Source organism: Pistacia vera, unplaced genomic scaffold, assembly GCF_008641045.1.
Source record: "Pistacia vera cultivar Batoury unplaced genomic scaffold, PisVer_v2 Contig575, whole genome shotgun sequence".
In the NCBI taxonomy this organism is placed as follows: Eukaryota; Viridiplantae; Streptophyta; class Magnoliopsida; order Sapindales; family Anacardiaceae; genus Pistacia; species Pistacia vera.
In genome coordinates this window covers 527277-549109 of record NW_022196418.1, presented here as the reverse complement: position 1 = coordinate 549109, position 21833 = coordinate 527277, and the positions used below count along the sequence as shown (strand labels likewise).

At 34.4% G+C, this 21833-nt stretch overlaps 1 protein-coding gene across 8 annotated transcripts; it reads right to left on the bottom strand.

Moving 5' to 3' along the window:
- Positions 1–6064: 6064 nt before the first annotated feature.
- On the bottom strand, positions 6065–11667 carry LOC116109182 (pentatricopeptide repeat-containing protein At1g62910-like). Of its 8 annotated transcripts, none has more exons than XM_031395416.1 (8): positions 9524–11667; positions 9275–9378; positions 8851–8901; positions 8215–8635; positions 8033–8137; positions 7838–7944; positions 7591–7758; positions 6065–7486 (listed from the first exon to the last, which is right to left on the bottom strand). In XM_031395416.1, the coding sequence occupies exon 1, from the start codon at positions 11089–11091 to the stop codon at positions 10069–10071; it is 1023 nt and encodes a 340-aa protein (XP_031251276.1). In that variant the 5' UTR covers positions 11092–11667; the 3' UTR covers positions 6065–7486; positions 7591–7758; positions 7838–7944; positions 8033–8137; positions 8215–8635; positions 8851–8901; positions 9275–9378; positions 9524–10068. The 8 variants fall into 8 exon arrangements, 7 of the variants coding, with proteins under 7 accessions (XP_031251276.1, XP_031251277.1, XP_031251275.1 ...); XM_031395417.1 differs by lacking the exon at positions 8851–8901 and having other exon boundaries at positions 6065–6258; positions 6347–7486; XR_004124741.1 differs by lacking the exon at positions 8851–8901 and having other exon boundaries at positions 11428–11667.
- Between the last annotated feature and the right edge of the window lie 10166 nt (positions 11668–21833).

Below are 21833 nucleotides of genomic sequence, written 5' to 3'. Positions count from 1 at the left end.
GAAACAATGATATCCATTTGCAAGAATTGGATAACTGATGGTAGAACAATGATAATTTGCATAAGAATTTAGCAAGTGAGGATCGTTCTAGGGGTTTTTCGAAAGAATACAAAACTTCATTGTTGGAGCTTGAAGTTGTGAGGTTGTGCAAGTGAGCTAACAAAGATGAAATATTACCTTTCAGAGATGGGTTTTGAGAGATTGAAGACGAACGAAATGGGGATCTCAAAGCCATGTATGAAGAGCGTTTTCTAGGTTCAGGATTGGATGGTTGCTTTTCGGTTTCAGGGGGTTTTACTTTTTAAATTCCAAAATTATCCACTTGACCAAACCAACTAAAGTAAATCTTGCAATTGAAATTTGAATTTAATTTACAATGATATTAAAAATGTTTTTTTTTTTTTTCTATTTGTTCTTGAAAATTTATATTTCATATACAGGAATGTGATATATTAAAAATTAAAGATATTGGTTTTACTTTTCAAATGTCATATGAATAATTTTTTCATATCAGATTAACAAGATTATCAAGCTAATTATGTTTGTTAAAATATTTGTATTATTAAAATAATATTATATATAATTAATTATAATTACTAATTTTATAGTATATAAAAAAGTTATATTAACCCTCTTGAAGTTAGATATAATAAAAATAATCTAATTTATAAAATATTAATTATGATTACTAATAGAAATACTAGCCTTACTTCTTCTTACTTACTTACTTACTTATGTAACAGAGCCGCATCACTCAGCAGCCACGTTTCTCCCCTTCAAATTTAAAAAAAAAAAAAAAAATTATTTTAAACCCTAGGCTGAAATTTGGAGGGAACCCAAAGAGAAAGAGTAAACACCCTGTTTTTCGCAAGTTTCAGAATCGGCAACTTCCCCTCTTGTTCTTGCTACTTGGGTCTCCCTTGGTTTGCTAGAATAGATAGGGCATTACCGCTCTTTGCTAGGATAGGAGAAGGACACGCATTAAAACCCGGGAACAAATGCTTCAAGGCTGTACCTCCTTCGTCCCGATCAGCCATTACCAGTAGCAGAAGATTACCCAACTACAGGACCCCAGTCATCTTCTTCCCATCCCATAGTTTCTGTCCCTTCATCCCCGCCCAGTCGCTAGGCACCTGCGAAGCAATGCCTTGTGCGTTCCCCATTAGCCGCATTTGGAAGATCGGAACTGGTTCATTTTATCTTCTTCCCTGAATCAGATTAACCCGACTCCAATCTCAACCAATTTCCATTTTCGATTTTGATAAACCATAAGCCTTAACCTTCCAATCTCAGCCACCTTCTCGAATCCAAAAATAAGGGAGTACGAAGTTCACATACGGAGAAAGGGATGAAGAAATGTTGGATTCTTATCACAAATGAAACACAAACGGTGAATGACAGTGGTGAAAACAAGCAGTGGTTAGGTGAGTGGCCGATTTATTTGCTCTCATTTCCATTCTCTTGTTCTTTTCTTCCTTTCTTGTTGGTTTCATTGGCCGTGGCCGCGACTTTGGTTGTAGAAGCTATCATGAACGACACTTTAAATGTTTGTGTTAATGGTTGGATGTTAAATGTTTGTGTTAATGTTTGAATGAAGGGTAGATGATGTCAAGGTTTTGTGTATTTTAGTAGTGGATTTTGATTACATGCTAATTGTTTGTGCTAATGCTTATGTGAGGAGTAGACATATCTGGTTTTTGTATTGTAGCTATGGTATTAATTGATGTTCGGTGAAGAGGAAATGATGATGTTGATTTTGATTGTGCTTGGGTAATTTTTGTGTAGAATTTTTTGTGTAACTGCATATTTAAGAGCTTAAGTTGCTTTGGTATGACTTCTAAGAGTTCTTTGTTTAGTGTAGGTTTAGTGTCTTTCTTGGCTAACAAATACCTAACTGCAACGTGGTTTGTAAAGACAACTATCCTAGACCCAAGAAGATAAGATCGGAACTTACCAAGGGAAAACACTACTGCAAGCAACTCTTTCTCCGTAGTGGTGTAATTACATTGAGCATCAGAGAGGGTCTTACTTGCATAGTAGATCACAACAAGCTTTTTATTCCCCTGTTGGCCAAGGACTGCATCAATCGCATAGTCCGACGCCTCACACATCACTTCAAAAGGTAGGTTCCAATCAGGAGGTTGCATGATGGGTGTTGTGGTCAACGCTTCTTTCAAAATGGTAAAGACAATCATACAAGAGTCATCAAAAACAAATGGCACATCTTTAGCAAGCAAATCACACAAAGGCTTGGAGATCTTGCTAAAATTCTAGATGAAACGCCTATAAAATTCTGCATGGCCTAGGAAAGATCTAATTTGTTTGACCGACGAAGGCGGTGGTAGTTGAGAAATCAACTCTACCTTTGCCTTATCCACAGCTATCCCCTTCTTGGAAACTACATGACCTAAAACAATTCCCTCTTGAACCATAAAATGGCTCTTTTCCCAACTAAGAACAAGATTTGTCTCTTTACAACGTTTCAGCACCAACTCAAGTTTTTCGAGACAATCATCAAAAGATGCACCAAACACAGAAAAATCATCCATGAAGACTTCGAGGAATTGACCCACCATGTCAGAAAATATCGATAACATGCACCTTTGAAACGTTGCCGGTGCATTGCATAACCTGAAGGGCATGCGACGAAAGGCAAACGTGCCAAAAGGACATGTNATATAAATATGAATAAACAAAGCAAAAAATAGAATGAATGGAAAGAAAATACCATCACCACGATTGTTGGTTCGGCCTAATTTGAAATGGAGATAACCAGCATCCCCCAATCTCTTCTCATAAATATTAACAAGCTCTTCATTTCCCACCCAAAACTCCCGAATCAATCAATTCGTACCCATTATATCATTATACTACATTCATTTAAAAAGAAAAATTCAACCAGAATATTAAAAAAAGACAAATAATTGAAGATCTTTCACACAACAACCAGTCCAACATTCTTTGACAGCTTCTACAACCCAAACACAATCACTTCTTACAAACTTTTTTTCACCGATAGCTAGCTTGTAATGGGTTGCACTTGATAAATTGTGGTTGAGTAATTGCGAATTGCTACATTGAGGGTTATGAAAGAAAGTTTGTGAAAAGAAGTTGTGAGCGTAGCATTACTAAAAAAAAAAAAAAAAAGAACACTCGTCTAAAGAAAGACCACCATTTGCAGTTGCAAAATTCTTCTTTCTCAATAATTTCCATTTAACATTTTCACAATTTTCAGTTGCTCTCTTTCAACAGTCCTCACAAACCACTGTGGTTTTCTTGTTTGTTAATGCAATATTTTTTTATTTTTTTTTTTTACTTTCCAATAAAACCAGCATGAGTTATTGTGTTCTTCATGGAGTGTTGGTGTTGACTCTGGTGCCTCATCATTGTTACATTTTTTTTTTTGACAATGGTCATCGAGGTAAGCTTTTCAATTGGATAGAAATCTTTCCAGCAAGTTTGTTTGCAGAAAGGTCTAGCAATTGAAGTTGGTGGAATATAACCAGTTAGAAAGTTGAGCACTATGAGTGAGTTAAGCTTTCCAATGACTGGAGAAATTTCGCCCTGAAATTGGTGGTTTAACAAATCAATAGTTGTGAAAATAGTCAGATTTCTGTCCATCTTTCTGCTAACTCCTTTCACTGAGAAAACCACAGAATCTTGATAGTGATATCCTCCTATATACTTTTGTTATCCCCTTGCATCATTGATTTAAAATTTTCGAAAAAATTTGACCAGAAATTATGTTGTCGGAAAGGTCTAAAGTCATCAAATTTATTGAAGCTCTTAAGAAAACTAGAAATTCAGTTATGTTGGAACAAGTGAAAACAAATGTGCCAAAAGTTGTCACTAGCATTGGATGTTAAGGACAATTGGCTGTTATAGGAAGGGTCAACCCTCGTGAGATTTTCGAGCTTGAAGAACATGTCCGACTTTACGATGCCACTCAAGATTTAATATAACCAAGGTAATATGTTTACTAGCTGTGTTAGGTAATTTTCCTGAGAAACTTGTGTAAGACAGATCCAAGATTTTGAGAGGACTACTCCAGATAGACTTTGGCAAATAGCCTATGAGATCTTTATTGCCTGATAAACTTAGCTTTCTGAGGAATTTGAAAGTCGAAAATGCCATCCGGAAACTTCCCTTTTAGTCCACGACGACTAAGGGTTAAAGATATCAAAGAGGAAGACGAGTTCATCAAGGATTCAGGTACAACTGAAAACTGTGTTGGTCAAGTAGTAGAACGTCATTGTAAGAGAGATAAAGTGAAACCAATTTTGGCAAGTGAGAGATTGCTGAGGAAACATGACCATAAAATAAGGAAGAAGAAAGATTAAGATGTGTCAACTCTGTGAACAGACAGAAATTTGAGACAATTCTGGAATGGCTAAAATCATTGCAAGCAAGACTGAGCCTCAGGAGATGGTGAAGGAAGAAAAGAATGCTATTGCCTATTGGCATGGATAGTGCCATGTACCCAACTATGACTAAACCTGAGGCCAATTACATGACTTGTCAGCCTATCACAAGTCACCCCATCCCATAGGCAACACTCATTACCCTTCTTCCAGGAGTTTGTCTTAGGAAGACAACCAACAGGGTTGCTACATACAATGACTTTAAGTGAAACGATTGGTTGTAATGGAGTAAAGCAGAGGTTTCTTGAAGAAAGCAAATTTTTACTGATACGGGAAAATAATTGAAAGACGAAGAACAAATAACTCGAAGATGCAAGAAATAGAAGCTGATGAGAAGTAGATACTGTGACATTATTCTCCACATCTTTTTCTTTTCAGGAAACATGAAATGAGAAAGGTGTTTCCAATGTTTCCTAAGCCTTCAGCAAGGGACGCAGTCAAAATTTGAGTAAGTGAGGTCAAAACATCAACTATAAACCTAAACCTCAAATCTTATAACTTAGGTTTTTTGAACAATTTATACTAATCCAGTAAAATTCAACTCATAAACCCTTGAAAACTCATTAAATCCAACTCTAAATATTAAACAATTAACATATATATCAAAATTAAACCAAATCCTTAAATCCTTACAACTTAAGGTTTCATCAATTTTTTAAACCCATTCAAAATTAACTCAATAACTAAAATTATCAAAACCTACTTAAAACAATAACTAATTAACTCATACTAAACATAACAAGATTAAATCAAAACTCACATAAAAATCTAGAAATTTAATTCCAATTCAAACTTATTTATTAACTCAACAAAAACTCATGTTCATAATCTTTCATCAATTAGAAAGCTAAAAGAAAAAATTTATAAGCCAAAAAAAAAAAAAAAAAAAGGAATAGCTTTTCTTGAATAATCCAATCAAAGGAAGAAGAAAATATGATTTAAAATGAGAGGAAACGAATAATAAATAAAAAGTAAAAAAGTATTATTACAAATTTTTGTGAGGCAAATATGAATTTAAGTAAGGTTAAGATTGTAAATTCCATAATACATAAAGCCTTTTTGATATATTTTTTTCAAACGTTGAGTGGGTTCAATTGAACCCATAAGTGTGGGTGTGGCTACGTACCTGCCTTCAGCAATTTATACTGCCTCAACCTGGCACTGTAATCCGACTGAACAAAACAAATGCTTGTTGTCTAGTTTATATTTGCGATGATATTGATGGACAAATCATGAAGATCTAAATGCAACAACCCTGTATTATGCACTGATTTCTTAGTAAAAAAAAACCATTCCATTTTAAACACAATTATTATTGAGGGTCTATTTGATACGATTTCTTTAATATTAATTCAACAACCAGCATAGCACCTCTGTCGCAACAGGGATTAGAAAGAAAAAAAAAAAAAAAAAAAATTCTTGTCAATGTGTATCCTCAGGTCTAATTTACCCACCAAGTTAAAAATTAGGTAATGACAAAGATCAAGCTATTTCTCAACATTGATTAGAAAAAGGGCTTAGTTTGGTATTGTCACAGCTTTTTTCATACGTATGAACCAACCTTTATAATAATCAATTTTAATTATGTTATATATATATATATAATATAATTCTTTAAAATAAAAAGAAATTTAATGACAAAATCTAAAAAAACACTGGCCATGGGGGCTGTCCAACCACTGTCTCCTATAACGTGTCTGACCATATTGCCAGCACCATCTTCAAATTATGTGTTCTTCCTCTTTCAATAGTTCTTCTCCATCTTCAAAACTTTCCTAAGATCTAACCATGGGCTCAAACGTAATGTGTCTAACGCAACGAAAATTACAAGGAAAACCTGAGTAGAAAAGAGAGAAAAACAACTTTATCCCCTAAGTTTCTGCAGAGGAAGCAAAAAGCCAAATACTAAATTCAAGTTTACACACCTCAATCAATGATGATGACCTTAAGAAACTCTTGCTTTTAACCATTTATCAACAAGATGAGCTGCTTGCATTATTGTATTTCTTAGGTTCAGTTGATCCAATGTAGATATGTGGAATGCGAGCAATTTTCGACCAATCCTTGGTGAGATTTTTCCGGCAGCGATTTTCAAGCCTTGGACATTCCCAGATGGATACATGTTGGAGGCTAGTCAAAAGATGCAGTCCTTCTGGAGTGAAACTATGCCATGACAATCTGATAATGCTGAAAAAGTAAGACCATAAAGGTTTCCAATCCATCCGGTCAAATTTTCGAAAGCAGGCAGCTGTGGATTTCCAAGCTTTGAATTTTTTGATGGAAAGGGATCGCCCCAAATTCAAACCTCGAAAACCTTTTGGCAAAGTTATAAGGTTGATGCACTCACTAATCTCCAAAAAAGCATCATCCAAAAAAAAAAAAAAAAAGGGTTACAACAATCACTCTTGGAAAGTATGGTATTAGTCTCATATTAGCTTTGAGATCTCCACTTCGAAGTTATCCCAAGAGGCATCAATGTCATTCATGATGTTATCACATTTTTGCTTATCCTTCTCCAAGGCATCAAATCTATGATTGTATTGACTCAGAGCATTTTTGGATGTTCACAATGATTCCGCAAGACTCCTGGCTTGTTCCTATGAAGAAGCAATACATTCATTTTTCTGCTGAAGTTGCTTTCTTAGGTCCTCTTTCTCCTTCGTTGCAGCCTCCTCAAAAGTTGCTGCTTCTTGATCGGACTCAAAGATACTAGTCATGGGTTCTAATGGTGGAGCTGTTTTCAAGAAAGAAGCAGTTTGGATAATCTTATATACAAACTAATTCACACAAGGAGGAGCCTGGAAAATTTAGCTGCAACATCTATTATATCATTTGAGCAGTAAGGAATTCCATTGCCTTCAAGATTAGAACCAGGATTTTCAGTTGTTCATTGGGCTGATTCAAGTGAGCCAACATCATGCTCTTCTTCTGTTTTACCATCCTCGTATGCAGATTAAGGATCTTGAGTGTCTGCAATTACTTCTGGAACCTAATTCAACAACCACAATTGTTCTGATGGAGTCTCAAGCATCACCTATAGTCGAGAATGAATCTTGTGCAGCGCCCTGCAAATAGAAAAAAAAATATATATAAAAAATTTAAATTCAAAGTGAATGCATATAGAAGTTAAAGCATATTTTTTATCAAGATCTGAGAAGAAATGAATTACCTCACTCTCTAGATTGGTTGAAGGTAAAGAGCTAGCATGGCTTCCGGCAGAAGCTTGAAAAGAGGGATGTGGAGCTACTAAAGGGATCAAAAAAATGTTGGAAATATCTGGTGGAGAAGTTGGCAAAGATGCTGTAGATTTAGCAGAATTATCTGGGAGGGAAGGAATCTATACCAGCAATAAAAGAAGTTAAAAGAAACTGAGCGTAAAGAATTTTCATTCATATATCGGAAGGGGAGAAAGTTACCATGGTTAAAGGAGGTGCAGTCGGTTGTACTGAGGGAGCAGAATCTTGGTCTTGGAATGAAGAAGAAATGGAAGCTAGTCCTGGTTCCAATGCCATTGCAGGCTCATCTATCAAAATGAAAAAAAAAAAACAAAATGATATGTTAGCTGAGATAAAAATTGAAGTGAACATAAAGCAATTAAGGAAAGAAATTACCGGCGGTTTCCTCAACTAAAAGGGTCCTGACTTCCGTTGTCTCATCGACAGTTGCTTCTTCTTGATCAGACTCAAAGATACTAGTCAAGGGTTCTAATGGTGGAGCTGTTTTCAAGAAAGAAGCAGTTTGGATAATCTTATATACAAACTAATTCACACAAGGAGGATCCTGGAAAATTTACCTGCAACATCTATTATATCACTTGAGCAGCAAGCAATTCCATTGTCTTCAAGATTAGAGCCAGGATTTTCAGTTGTTCGGAGGGCTGATTCAAGTGAGCCAACATCATGCTCTTCTTCTGTTTTACTGTCCTTGTAGGCAGGTTAAGGAACTTGAGTGTCTGCAATTACTTCCGGAACCTGATTCAATAGCCACAATTGTTCTGATGAAGTCTCAAGCGGCAACAAGCAATCCACTATTTGGCATCCTTTCTCTCAAACATTCCAATGATTACTTTCTGCTTACACAAACTGTTGTTTCAGTTTGGTAATAGTCTAATTTTGTATGAAAAACTACATCATTAAATGATTTTCTTCCACGCAATTCCTTTCATTTGCTTGATCAATGTAATTTTCTAACAAAACCAGCTCTCTAGCAATCCACTATTTGGCATCCATGGAATGAAAAGAAGAGCAAATAAGTCAAAAGCAAGCAAAGAAATATTAAATATAACAGATCCAAATACGCCATAACAAAAATCACAATACAAGTCTGCAGAAATAATGCATGTTCAATGGTTCATTCATCACAGCCCCAGAATTATTTACTCTAAAATTAGTGAATCCTAATTTTGGATTTTATATGTAAAAATACATACATGTTTTGTTATATCCTTATGCAGAATGCCAGCCTTCTGACCAAGCCCCACCTGAAATCGCCACATTCTAATTAAGGTTGTCTATAATATTTTTATAAATTATTTTACTTAACTAAATGGTACTTCTATATATGCAGTTGGCCTCTTTAGCAGGCCATCTTTCATTCTCTGAAACAAATCCTCACATTCTCCCTACAAAAAATACTACTAGAGTAACTATTTGCTTTGCAAGAACTAAAATAAATTATCACTAGTCATAAATGATCAATGGAAACCATTTTTGGAAAAAAAGTTGAAAAATCAACATTTTGTCACTCTTATACAAAATAAGTTTTCCAGTTTGCCTTAAATGTACAAATAGTTTCACTTCAATATCTCCATTCTTTCAAAAGGAAAGCTATATGAATTCCAACAATATTTTTACCTTAGTAAAGTCATCATCCAACAACTTTCTGATCAATATCTCTTTTTCAATATTCGAAACATGAAGGAGGATTTCTGCATTCACGCTTGAGGTTCTCTGGGTGCCTGTAATCATCCAGCTTGTCAAAACAATGTAAAGATGGAATTGACTTTAATATTTCATTTAAACAAATGAAAATGTAAATTGTGTAAAAAATTATCAATGAATGCCTGCTTAAAAGACAATTCACATTTATCTTGAGACAATCACCTGTAACTTGCACAAACTGGCAGGCATTTCTCTCCAAATGGTCACTTTGGTCAAAAATCATTCACAGTCTCCTGCAATGTCACCATTCCGGTTATTTCACTGCAAAACCTAGTTGAAAACAGGTTTGTATAACAAAATTTCTCATCCTTTGCACTTAAGCGGCTACCATTATTGTCATAGTTGAAAAAAGAACCATTCAACAATTTCTCAGATACAACTTCTGCTTACTGAAATTTGCACCAGAAATAATCCTCAGACCCTTAAAGACCTACTTCATGTGCAAACGCTGATGCGGCCTGCAATGCTGCCATCTGCACTATTTGCACTTAAAACAGAGACAGATCACGTATCGTATGTCTTATCAGAGAAGCCATCATTCTCAATCATCCCCATCACCCTCCCTATCAAATTCGAACAGATGAAAGTGTTTTCTGAACTTTTTTCTTACTGTAACCAAAGTAGATCATTTGGGCAGCTGGATGAACTTTTGCAGGATCCTACTCCAGAAAAAGTATAATACTCACTAAAGTTTTATCACGTAAACTTCAATTTCGCTTTTGGACCGGAAATTGAGGAAGCTGGTTCAAACATTCACGATAATTTTCAGCCTTCATTAGTAACTGCATGACTAAGGACATTGTACATTCAGTTGGCTTCACATTTCTCTCCACCATCTTATGAAGGAGTTCAACAACTTGTGGTATCTTATTATTCTTGAGCAAACCGAACATGAGCGTAGTAAATGTGATTATATCTGGAGCACAACCTATTTCCTCCATATGTGACAACAACTCATTTGCCTTTTCTAGTTGTCCATTGTTACAAAGCATATTGATCAAAATGTTATAAGTGGCTACGTTTGGAGTAGTTCCCGAACTCTTCATTTCGAAATACAATTCTATCGCCTTCTTAACTAATCCAGCCTTCCAAAGACCATCAATTATAGTACTATAAGTAACAACATTTGGCCTACAAATAACACCAGATTCTTCATTTCCCTTGGCCAATTCTTTAAGCAACTTAATGGCAGGACTTATCTTCCCTGTTTTACACAATCCATTCATTAAAATGCTGTAAGTATAAACGTCAGGAACCACACCTCTCTGAATCATAATCTCCAACAACCTATTTGCTTCGTGCAATTTCCCTTTCTTGCAACGTTCATCTATGAGCACACTAAACGTCACCACAGAAGGCTGCACACCTTGATCTATCATTTCAATAAATAAACTTCTACCCTTCTCCCAATCACCCACACAACAAAAACCATGAATTAGAGTGGTATAAGCGACTGTGTCTGGACTGATTCCAGAACCCTTCATTTTCAAAAACAATTCTCTAGCCTTCTCACTTAATCCAGACTTACAAAGACCATCAATTATAGTATTATAAGTAACAACATTGGGCCTACAAATAATACCAGATTTTTTATTCCCATTAACCATCTCTTCAAGCAACTTAATGGCAACACTTATCTTCCCCGTTTTACACGATCCATCAATCAAAGTGTTGTAATTGATCACATTAGGCCTACAACCAGCAGCAACCATTTTCTGAAACAATTCCATCGACTCCACAATCTCTCTCTACACACAAACCTTTGATCAAACAATTAAAAATCACAGCATTTGGGCTGAAACCCTTCTTCAAAATCTCCCCAAAAACCGCAAAACCATCAGAAACCCCTTCAATTTTACACAAGCAATCCATCAAAACGGTCAAAGACATTAAATCTGGAGACAACCCAATTGAATTCAACCACTTATAGAGCGAAAGCACTTCATAATAATGCTTTTTCTTTGCAAGTGCACTAAACAAAGTAGTGAATGATGAAATTGGAAAAATGGGTTGCGAATTAATCATGTAATAGAAAAAGTACAATGCTTCATTCAGGGTAAAGTTACCTGATCGACAATTTTCTTCGAGGAATTTAGCAAGTGAGGATCGTTCAAGGCGTTTTTCGAAAGAATACAAAACTTCATTATTGGAGCTTGAAGTTGTGAGGTTGTGTAAGTGAGCTAACAAAGATGAAATATTAGCTTTCAGAGATGGGTTTCGAGAGACTGAAGACGAACGAAATGGGGATCTCAAAGCCATGTAGGAAGAGTGTTTTCCAGGTTCAGGGGCGGATGATTGCTTTTCGGTTTCAGGGGTTTTTCTATAATACCAAAATTATCCAGTTGATCAAACAAAATGCAAACCAAACCAGCTAAAGTTTGTCCTTGTAAGATTATAAGATTTAAATAAATCCTGCTATTGAAATTTGAATCTAATTTACAATTATATTAAAAATGTTTTTTTCTATTTGTTCTTCAAAATTTTAAATATATCAAAATTTATATTTCACATACAGGAAATGTGATATATTAAAAATTAAAGATATTGATTTTACTTTTTAAAAGTTATATGAATAATTTTTTCATATCAGATTAACAAAATTATTAGGCTAATTATATTTGTTGAAATATTTATACTACTAAAATAATATTATACATAATTAATTATGATTACTAATTTTATATTATATAGAAGAGTTATATTTAGGGAAGTTTGATATAATAAAAATAATCTAATATATGAAATAATAAAAATCTTTAATGTTAAATTATAAAAGTTAAAATAATATAACGATAACAATTTAATAATACTTATTAATTTATAAATATATGTTTTAACTGCAGACTAATAGTTTATCAATAACAAATGGAATTTTATTATTTCAAAAATCTTAAGAGAATTTATGTAATTATAGTAAACATCAAAACAGTTGACTTGATATCTTAACTCTTTATGATACTATTATAGTGTTCCACGTTAGTTTATCGGTAAATAATTTCTATTATGAATGTGTTTCCAATAACATTGTAGTCTTTATTATGACTCTGACTACCTACAAAATTTAAAAACAATGGTATCCATTTACAAGAATTGGATAACTGATGGTAGAACAATTATAATTTGTATAAGCATTTCAAATGTTATAGGAACCAATTAATTATATAAACATTCTCTTGACAGTGTGATAAAGGAGTGGCTGTAAAAGATCATTAAGCATTTTATCATCCAATACCTTTAGAATACGAGCAACTTTTCAGAATTCTGCTTGATATCTATACAAAGACTCTTCGTTTATTTTTAATTTCATCTCATTCTTATGGTTTTGGTCTTGTTAGAGCCCACAGAATTGCCCATATGGCCAACAATGCATGTAACATGGCCTTGTTAGAGCCCATAGAATTGCCTATGGCTACATCAAAGCCAACTACCAAAAGCATCGTTATTTTTTTATCAAAAACATTGAATCAAATTTGATTCGAATTGAGTTGGATACGATACAAACTTCTGTTATTTGGTTGAAGTGAGATGACTTATGATGTTGGAATATTTGGAGTTCACATATCCTTGATCATCTTCTCAATAATTTACAACATCAAATTCAGTGCAAATATATCTAATGGTCAATGAAAAGATACCTTGAATATTTCTCCTGCTTCAGACTTTTGGTTAAGCAGATGAGATAAGATTCAACATTTCGAGTAATCCAGACAATTAAAGACACTAGATACCTAATGGTCAATTAAAAGATTGAACATCATTAACAACTGGAATTTGCACTATATGAATATATACCCCATCTATATTATTTTTTAGGGGACACAATCATCTCTACAGTTTTGAGACAAAGCCTAATTAAGTTACCAGATCATGTACAAGCAGTTTAAAACTCAGTCGAGAAAAACATCGAGTCGTGGAATCATTGCCAATCGTTTACCACTGTGTGGGTGTTGGGTTCATGCAATATCCTATAGTTACGAAGAAATGATGCGACGGGAGCTGGTAGATAGCATATCAACAATGTTTTTGATTTCTTTCTACAATTAAGAAGGAGCCATCTAGTTATGATTCGTATTGCTCGTAAACAAAGAATATAGTGAAGGAGAAGACCAGAGTTGCGTAAAATTTCCAAAAAAGGTCAATTTGATGAAAATATATTGAGATATCAAATCATGGTAGAACAACTAAATTAAAAATTCCTTACCTACGGCTATCAAGGCAGTTAAGGATGATTGCAAAAGAATTAGCTTGAGAAGATAAAGTGCAAGTACCACCTGAATCGATTTCAAAACAGTGAAAGCCCAAAATTTGACGAAGCAAATATCTAGCATAGAGCAAAAGAGATAAAGGATAACAACATAATTTGATGTTAGATCTACACCCATCAAATAACAAATATTTACTACAACAATTTCCAATTGTAAGAATAGCAAGGGAGAAAATAACTTATAATTAACCAGTAATCGTATTTATTATGATCCCGGAGGATCATAATGCCAAAATTCCAAATTTTACATGAAACATGAGAACAGAGAACTTTAATGTAACATGCAAGGCAGAAGAATCAGTGTCAAAATATACCTTGATGAAGTTATTCACATCATCTCCTTTAGCCAATGTTCTAAAATTCCAAATCCCCCCGTTCCACAAAAATGCTATTCTTGCCATTGAATTTTTATTAGAGTTTTTGAGATCTCAAAACTAGACAAAGGTATGTTTGGAACTTTGAGACCAAATATGTAGAGAAAGCATATCACATAGTCGAACAGACCTGAAAAATCTTCCAAACAATCAACTTGACGATATAACCACATAAACTGATAAAAGCAAGAGGATAGTGAAGGCAAAAGCTTGCATCTCTAATAAAAATCATATAAACATAAATTTTAATGCTAAATCACTTCAGATTCTGGACTATAAACTAAGTAATTCCTGAACAAATCAAGAAAAGAAGAAGTAGAGCATCCCAGATGCATTGTGTCAAAGAATTTTAGAAAGTAAATAACGAGCTTTCAACAAGTGTGAAAAAATGGTCAACTGTTGGAAGACCGATAAAACCAGGGAAAAGAAAAAGATTTTACACCACAAACTTTTGTACTTACATGTTTGATGGTAAAAAGCCATATCCAAAAAGAGCAATTGAGACCAACAATAGAAGGTTGGCTGCAGACAAGGTAAAAGTTCTTCCAACAAGGAAAAACCAGTAAAACAACACAACCAGAGCGATAAAGCATGTAAATGATTTCTTCTCATCTCTCCAAAGCAAAATGTCTGCAATTGCAGCAACAAAGTTCAACGTCAATTTACAGTGGTAATCATATAATGAACTTGATATACAAAGCCCATTGAAATGTACCATATCGAAAATGATGAACTAATAAAATCTAACTTAGAAACGTGTTCCACAAAGCAAGCTATTTTAGTGAATATCAGTAGTTGTATTTTACTTAATTTGGGCAATTTATTGCACATAAGCTTTCAGTTGCAATAACACGCAAAAATGCCTCATTCATCAATACAAAAAGAAATATACAGAACCAATTAACATATATCCTTCGGACAGTGATACATGACATAAGTAGATATCAAGTATCAGACAGTAACTTGAGTGCTGATGCAAATTATTAGGGCTTGTACCGAGCAAAACCCAGCAAAAATATTTTTTATATACCTGGAACAGTTTTGATGTTCCTATCATGTTGATATCAAGCCACTAGGTTTGCCACCCAACATAACCAAGTGAACTCTAATAGACTTATAAGAAAGTATTCTTCAGCCATACAATTTCAAAAGGTTCACTTTAGAGTCTATTTAGAGAAATTTCTCATGTTATAAGCTCTAACCTTTGCCACCGCCTAGCAGTTTTTCCACTTTCGATTGTTCATTTAAGTCATTGTAATGCGCTAAAGGTGAGTCCTTGGCTAAGTAAGAGAATGATTCAATGGTTGAAGAGACACCTTCCTGCATAACCAACAATTATCACAAACATAAGATGTCAGACCTTAAAATTTCTGCATCCTATTCAAACACATCATGACAAAATACTCCTTAATGATATGTCATCTAGAAAATGGAGAAGTTGCCTCCATATTACCATGTGCTATGTAGTGGAATCAGTTAATATGAGTATAGATCCAAAACTATTTTGGCAAGAAGTTGAAGACAGAGAATGGTAATGGGAAAGAGAACATGATAGTCCTTTCATCCATTTGTTAAGTTAGATGAAGGACTTACAAATACATTTCTATGATAGCTATGTTTTTTTTTTTTTTTTTAATGAACTATGTTGGGCATTTACATGCTTGTCTTGGTTGGAATACCTTGAGAAAATCTGTTGTTTGTATAAAGTCTTAAAGTGAAAGAGGTTGTGGAAGTGTTAGAGAATGACGTATTGTACTTTAATGAAGATTGGTAAGATGACTCAAGTATCCTTCTTCTAGTAAGGCAATCTATGCAATTGTTTTGGGTGAATGACATTAGAAGTGAGATTAAGGGTAGTTAAATGTGTTGGAAAATTGTATGAGAACAAAACAAGGCAAGGATAGAGGAATATGACTTTAGGAAACGAAAGGGAAATTGTGATCGTGATATGCTAAAGTATTTAAGAATGTTCCACGTCAAATGATTTTGTCGGGCAGTTGTGCAACAACAGTGTTGGAATAACATAGAATAACAATATATCCTAACAAATCCCAAGATCATAGTCACCATTCAATCACATTTACATATAAATGAACTATAATGAATTACCACAGCATAAATACCTCTTCCTTATCTGAAGCAACAAAGTAATCTGGAAGAAAACCCCGAAGTGTAATTTTGTTTTTCACATTCTAGAGAGAGAGAGCGTATTTTTCTTGCGTATTGGTGTGTGTTGTAGTGAGTAATGTTTTCTAAAAGAAAAAACCTTCCTTTTATATGGGAACGGTTGTGAGAAAATGCTTTGGCAGTTCCATCTCACACCCCTTCCATGGGTGTATTTATCCAATATCTCCCACTCACACATGATGGGACTTTTCTCTCTGTGCTTTTTTAAGGTTCATACTTTAGTAAATTGTCGTGTGACCATGCATACTTCGAGAGCACGTTAGTCAAATATCTGTTAGGAATATATAACTTCTTGAATTGTGAAACACAGGTTGTATGTTATATACAATAACCTAGATTACTTATCACATTTTTCTACACATCTCATTTACAAAAAAATATTGTGTATTATAATATGTTTATCTTTACATAAAAGTAAAACATAATTGGTCGACCAATGAATACACGTGAGTTAGTGTGATAATTCAAAATTGTAATCTTCTTCTTTTCTCATCTTGCAACTTTCATTAACTTGCTTTTCTAGAAATGTCCCAGCAGATTGAATTTATCTTAATCCTTTGGTAACACTCTAAGATAGCATCATTAAATGAGGTTTTCAAGAAACAGAATGAGTAATAAAGGTATTCTATGAGATTTTATTCTTAAAAAAAAAAACTCAGGGTCTCACAATGTTAAAGTTGAGATTTTGACTTTCATTACCCCTTTGGTCAATGTTTTGCACATGTGGTATGAATCACATGCTACAGCATTCCTCATTTCCCATGGAGTGCATGTCTCTTTTCTTGTAAATGTTGTACAGTTTTAGTTCAGACATACCTAATGTCTAACTTGGTCACTTTACATACTTTTAATTCATCAGAACTCTAATCTGGCAATTAGACAGATAAAGTGATCATTTATCCCTTGTGGTCACATTTCATTATGACATTATTTTAATTCTATCTTCTAGGTGACATTAAACATTTTAAGCTTGGCTCTCTATTATCACCTAGATAATAAGCTTAAAATCGTCTCATCTCCATTCCTATGAAGTAATGAGGGCAGTGTCTGTGGGAGAAGACCATTTTAGCTGTCCGACGCTTTTCAAATAACACACACACACACACACACACACACACACACACACACACACACACACACACAACATATATATATATATATATATATATATATATATATATATATATATAATATTACATAACTATATGTATGTATATATATATACACACTCTCTCATGTATGTTCCATAATAATCTAAATTGAGCATTGACAATATTTTGTTTAATATGATAAGACAAATGTAAACAATTTGGGAAATCTCAAAGTATAATTATATTCAACACCTTAAGCTAGAGATCTAACATGTTATTGAAAGTATCTCTTGGTATAGGCTTTGTGAATGGATCCGCAACCATGTCATTCGTAGATATGTACTCATGTTCACCTCCTTTTGTGCCACCAAGTCTCGCACAAAATTATTTGATATCTATGTGTTTTGTTTTACCATGATATTTGGGACTAGTGTATGCATTGCTGCTTGACTATCACAGTTCTTACTGGTTCAATAGCAACATTAATTATTCCAGATGATCATGAACCGTCTTAACCAAACGGCTTCTTGCACTGCAGCTGAAAATGCTACAAACTCAGCCTCCATTGTAGATAAGGCTATGCATGATGTTTTCTTACTGCTCCAAGATTGGCCCCACCATTTAGTAAGAAAACATATCCAGAAGTAGATTTCTTTCATCTAAATCTCCTCCCCAATCGATCGGTGTAGCCTCCAGTGTAAATCATTTCCTTGATAATATAATGAGTAATCAACTGTCCCTTTTAGATATCTTAAGATTCTCTCACTGCTTTCCAATGGGCTTGTCCTGGGTGAATGGTATTACTTACCAACCCAACGGCATAACAGATGTCGGCTCTAGTGCACATCATGGCGTACATGTGACTTCCAACAGCACTTGTATAAGGAACATCTTCATTTGTTCTTCTTGTGGAGTCTTCGGACACATTTTACGGCTAAAGTCTCGCCTTTCGCGATAGGGTGTCTATGGGTTTACAATCTTGCATATGAAATCGTTCAAGAATTTTCTAATGTATGGTTCTTGTGAAAGAGATACTAATTTTCTTGAGCGATCTCTTGAAATTTGACCCAAGAATATATGCAGCTTCACCTATTCTTCATCTCAAAATGAAGATAATCACCTTTGATTTTATTGACAAATCCCTTATCATTTCTAGCTATAAGTATATCATCAACATATAGATAATATAACAAATTGTTGTGATCTCTTTGATATTCACAATGATATTCATTTATCATTTTGAAATCATACGAACTTATCGCATCATGAAATCGAATATACCACGTCTTGAGGACTGCTTAAGGCCATAAATTGACTTAAAAGTCTACACACTTGTGTTCTTGACCTTCTCTAATAAAACCTTGGTTGATCCATATAGATTTCTTCTTGTAATTCTCCATTGAGAAAAGCAGTCTTTACATCCATTTGATGCAATTCAAGATCCATGTAGCAACTAAGCTAGAATAAGTCGGATTGAGGTAAACGCACCAACAGGCTAAAAAGTTTCTTCATAATATTCCTTCTTGTTGTGCATACCCTTTTGCGATTAAGCGAGCTTTGTATCTTTCAATACTGCCATCAGCTTTACGCTTGATTTTGAGAACCCCCTTGTTCCCAATGGCTTTGCGTCCTTTTGGAAATCAACCAATTCTCATACTTGGTTTGATTTCATAGACTCCAAATTTCTTCCATTGCTTTCATCAATTTTCTTAGAAGGGCAATTGAGAGCCTCTTTAATTCCTTGGCTCTTCGTATCTTGTGGAGTAACTAGAAAATTTCCCCCTCAATCTCAAATCATTGCGTGGAACTTATTTCCTATTTTATCGACGTATGGAGATTGATTGGCTTTACCCACTTGGACCAGCTATTATAGTTAGATTGCTAGTAGAGAATGATAGAGGACAAAACTGACTCATCAACTTCCATATGCTCCCACTGGGATGTAGTATAACCAACTGATTGTCGACAACAGAATTGCCTTGGTCTTGTGTTTCATATAGAAACAAGTCTTACCTATCTCGCCCTCTAGGAAAACGGTTTCTAAGAATGTGAATCTCATGATTCAAACTCAGTGATGTACCACTTTCTGTTCTCCTATGAAGACGGATCCCTTTGAATGTTCTGAGTATCTTATGAAGATACATTTCTTCCCTTGGACCTAATTTTTCATATTTATGGGAAGGATCAGAACATAGGCAGCACATTCCCATAGTTTTAGGAGACTCAAATCGGGTTCGATTTGTCCTAAGTCATATGGTGTAGTAGATAGATTTGGATGGTACTCGATTGAGGATAATGTGGCAGTCAATAAGACATCACCCCAAAAGGTAATGGGCCAGTTTGCTTGTGCCATCATAGACCTCACATCTCAAGTAGGGTTTTGTTTCTTCGTTCTGCAACACCTTTTGTTGCGGAGTTCTTGGAATAGTTAATTGACGTTCTATTCCCATTTCAACACAAAAATTTGAACTGATCAGATAAATATTCACGACCTCGATCGGTCGTAGAACTTTTATCTTATCTAATGATTCTCAACTAAGTTTTTAAACTTCTGAAAGCATTCTAAAGCTTTGATTTTTGAGAAATCAAGAAAACATAACCAATCGAGTGAAATCATCTATAAATGTGATAAAATAACACACCCCATGTCTAGCCCTCACATTCATGGACCACATATGTCAGAATGAATTAGTTGCAATGGAACTAGCTTTTATCGCTTTTTCAAATGGTTTTCTTGCTATTTTTCCGGCTAGGCAATGTTCACAAGAGTCAAGTCTACTTTTGTTAAGGATCCTAACAAGCCTTCTCTTGCTAGGATATTCATTCGTTGTTGGCCAATATGGCCAAGCCTTGCATGCCTATATTCACATCATCATATTTGAAGATATAATAAAGGAAAAACAACATTACTTAATTATAGCAACATCAAGTACTATAAAACCACCGAAATATAACCCAAACCATAGTATGTTGTGTCCAAAAATAATGGACACCAGTACTGGAAAAGTTAAATTAAAACCAAGTTTAATAAGTTCTAACACGGAAACAAATTTTGACGATATCAGGTGCAAATAACACATCATGTAGGTATAGGATTCGACCTCACAAATGATCAATTTGCATTTGCTGATCCCTTTAACTTCCAATTTGATTGTTACCTACAGTATCCATTTGTTTCCTGTGGTATTCGTCGAAATCCACGAAAGCAGTCCTGTCTTTCGCTATGTGGGCTGTTGCTGCTGAATCTACAGTCCACAAAGGATGAGATTCAGTTAGAAAAACAGAACTGGAAACATTATATAACTTACTTGTGCAAACAGTAATTACCTCTTCGGCTCGCTGCAATGCGAGCAAAATGTCCTTTTTACCACAATTAAACATTTCACCTTTGCCATATTTCTCTTTCTGGAAGGATGCTTTCCTCTTGTGTTTGAAGAACTTCTCTTCTCTTGAGCCTATCAGTATTGCCTTTTCTTTGGGATCCACCTTGGAATTTACGTTTAAATCCCTTCCCACCATGTGAACTGGAACCAGCCATATACACATCAGTATTTGTCTTACTCGCATTAAGGCGATCATCTTCCAGTTCCAAATAGCGCATGGCATCTTCTAAATTTATGATGCCCTCATTGTGGGTAAGGTGTATTTCATATGTTCCCAATTTGAGGCAATGATCTTATGATAGCTTGAACCTGTGTTCATCAGTTAGACATGACCTACATCTCTCAACTACTTATCATGTTTGACAAATGCCGTAAATGTACTCTCATAGTAGTTCAGGCTTCTTTTTATATGTGTCAAACTTGTAGTGAGTGACCGGAGTTTGGTAATGGACATACTGCCAAACTTTGTAGCAAGTGCGGACCATATATCCTTTGCTAATTCGTAATCCTGGTACTTTTTCATGAGTCATTGTCCATGCTGCTCAACAAATTAATGCGAGCATGGGAATTTCTTCTTCCATATGTCATAAGTGCACGGTCTCGTCTATGTGAGCCGTGACTCCTTCTTCAGGCTCTTCCATGGTTGTAGTAAGAGCTTCAAGAACCTCTTGTTCTTCCAAAACATATTAGATTTTCATGCTCCATATCTCATATGTCACTGTTAAATTTTTCTCCTTTGTTAGTTCGGCGACAATGTTCGCAGATGTCATTTCTAAACAAAATTACACGTTGGATAATGCATGTTATTCAATGCTCGGAACAAACATATTCATTAATTAATTATACCAATAATAATTGTATATTAGATTTGGAATCAAAGTTAACAATGTCAATAATCATCATCCAAAATTCCAATTTCCATTATCATAAATATAATAATTGCAATTCTAAAAATATATTTAGACACAATTATATAAATTAAATCAACATCAATTCACATAAATTTTAAATTTTAATAAATAAAATTAATTCCATTATGTAAATAGAATTCAACATGTAATGAAATTAAAACAAACAATTTCAAAAAAAAAAATTAAGTGTATAGCCACATTCCTAAAACTGGGAAGGATCTGATAATCCTTATCCTAAGGTCTTTATCTAACTTGTAATTAA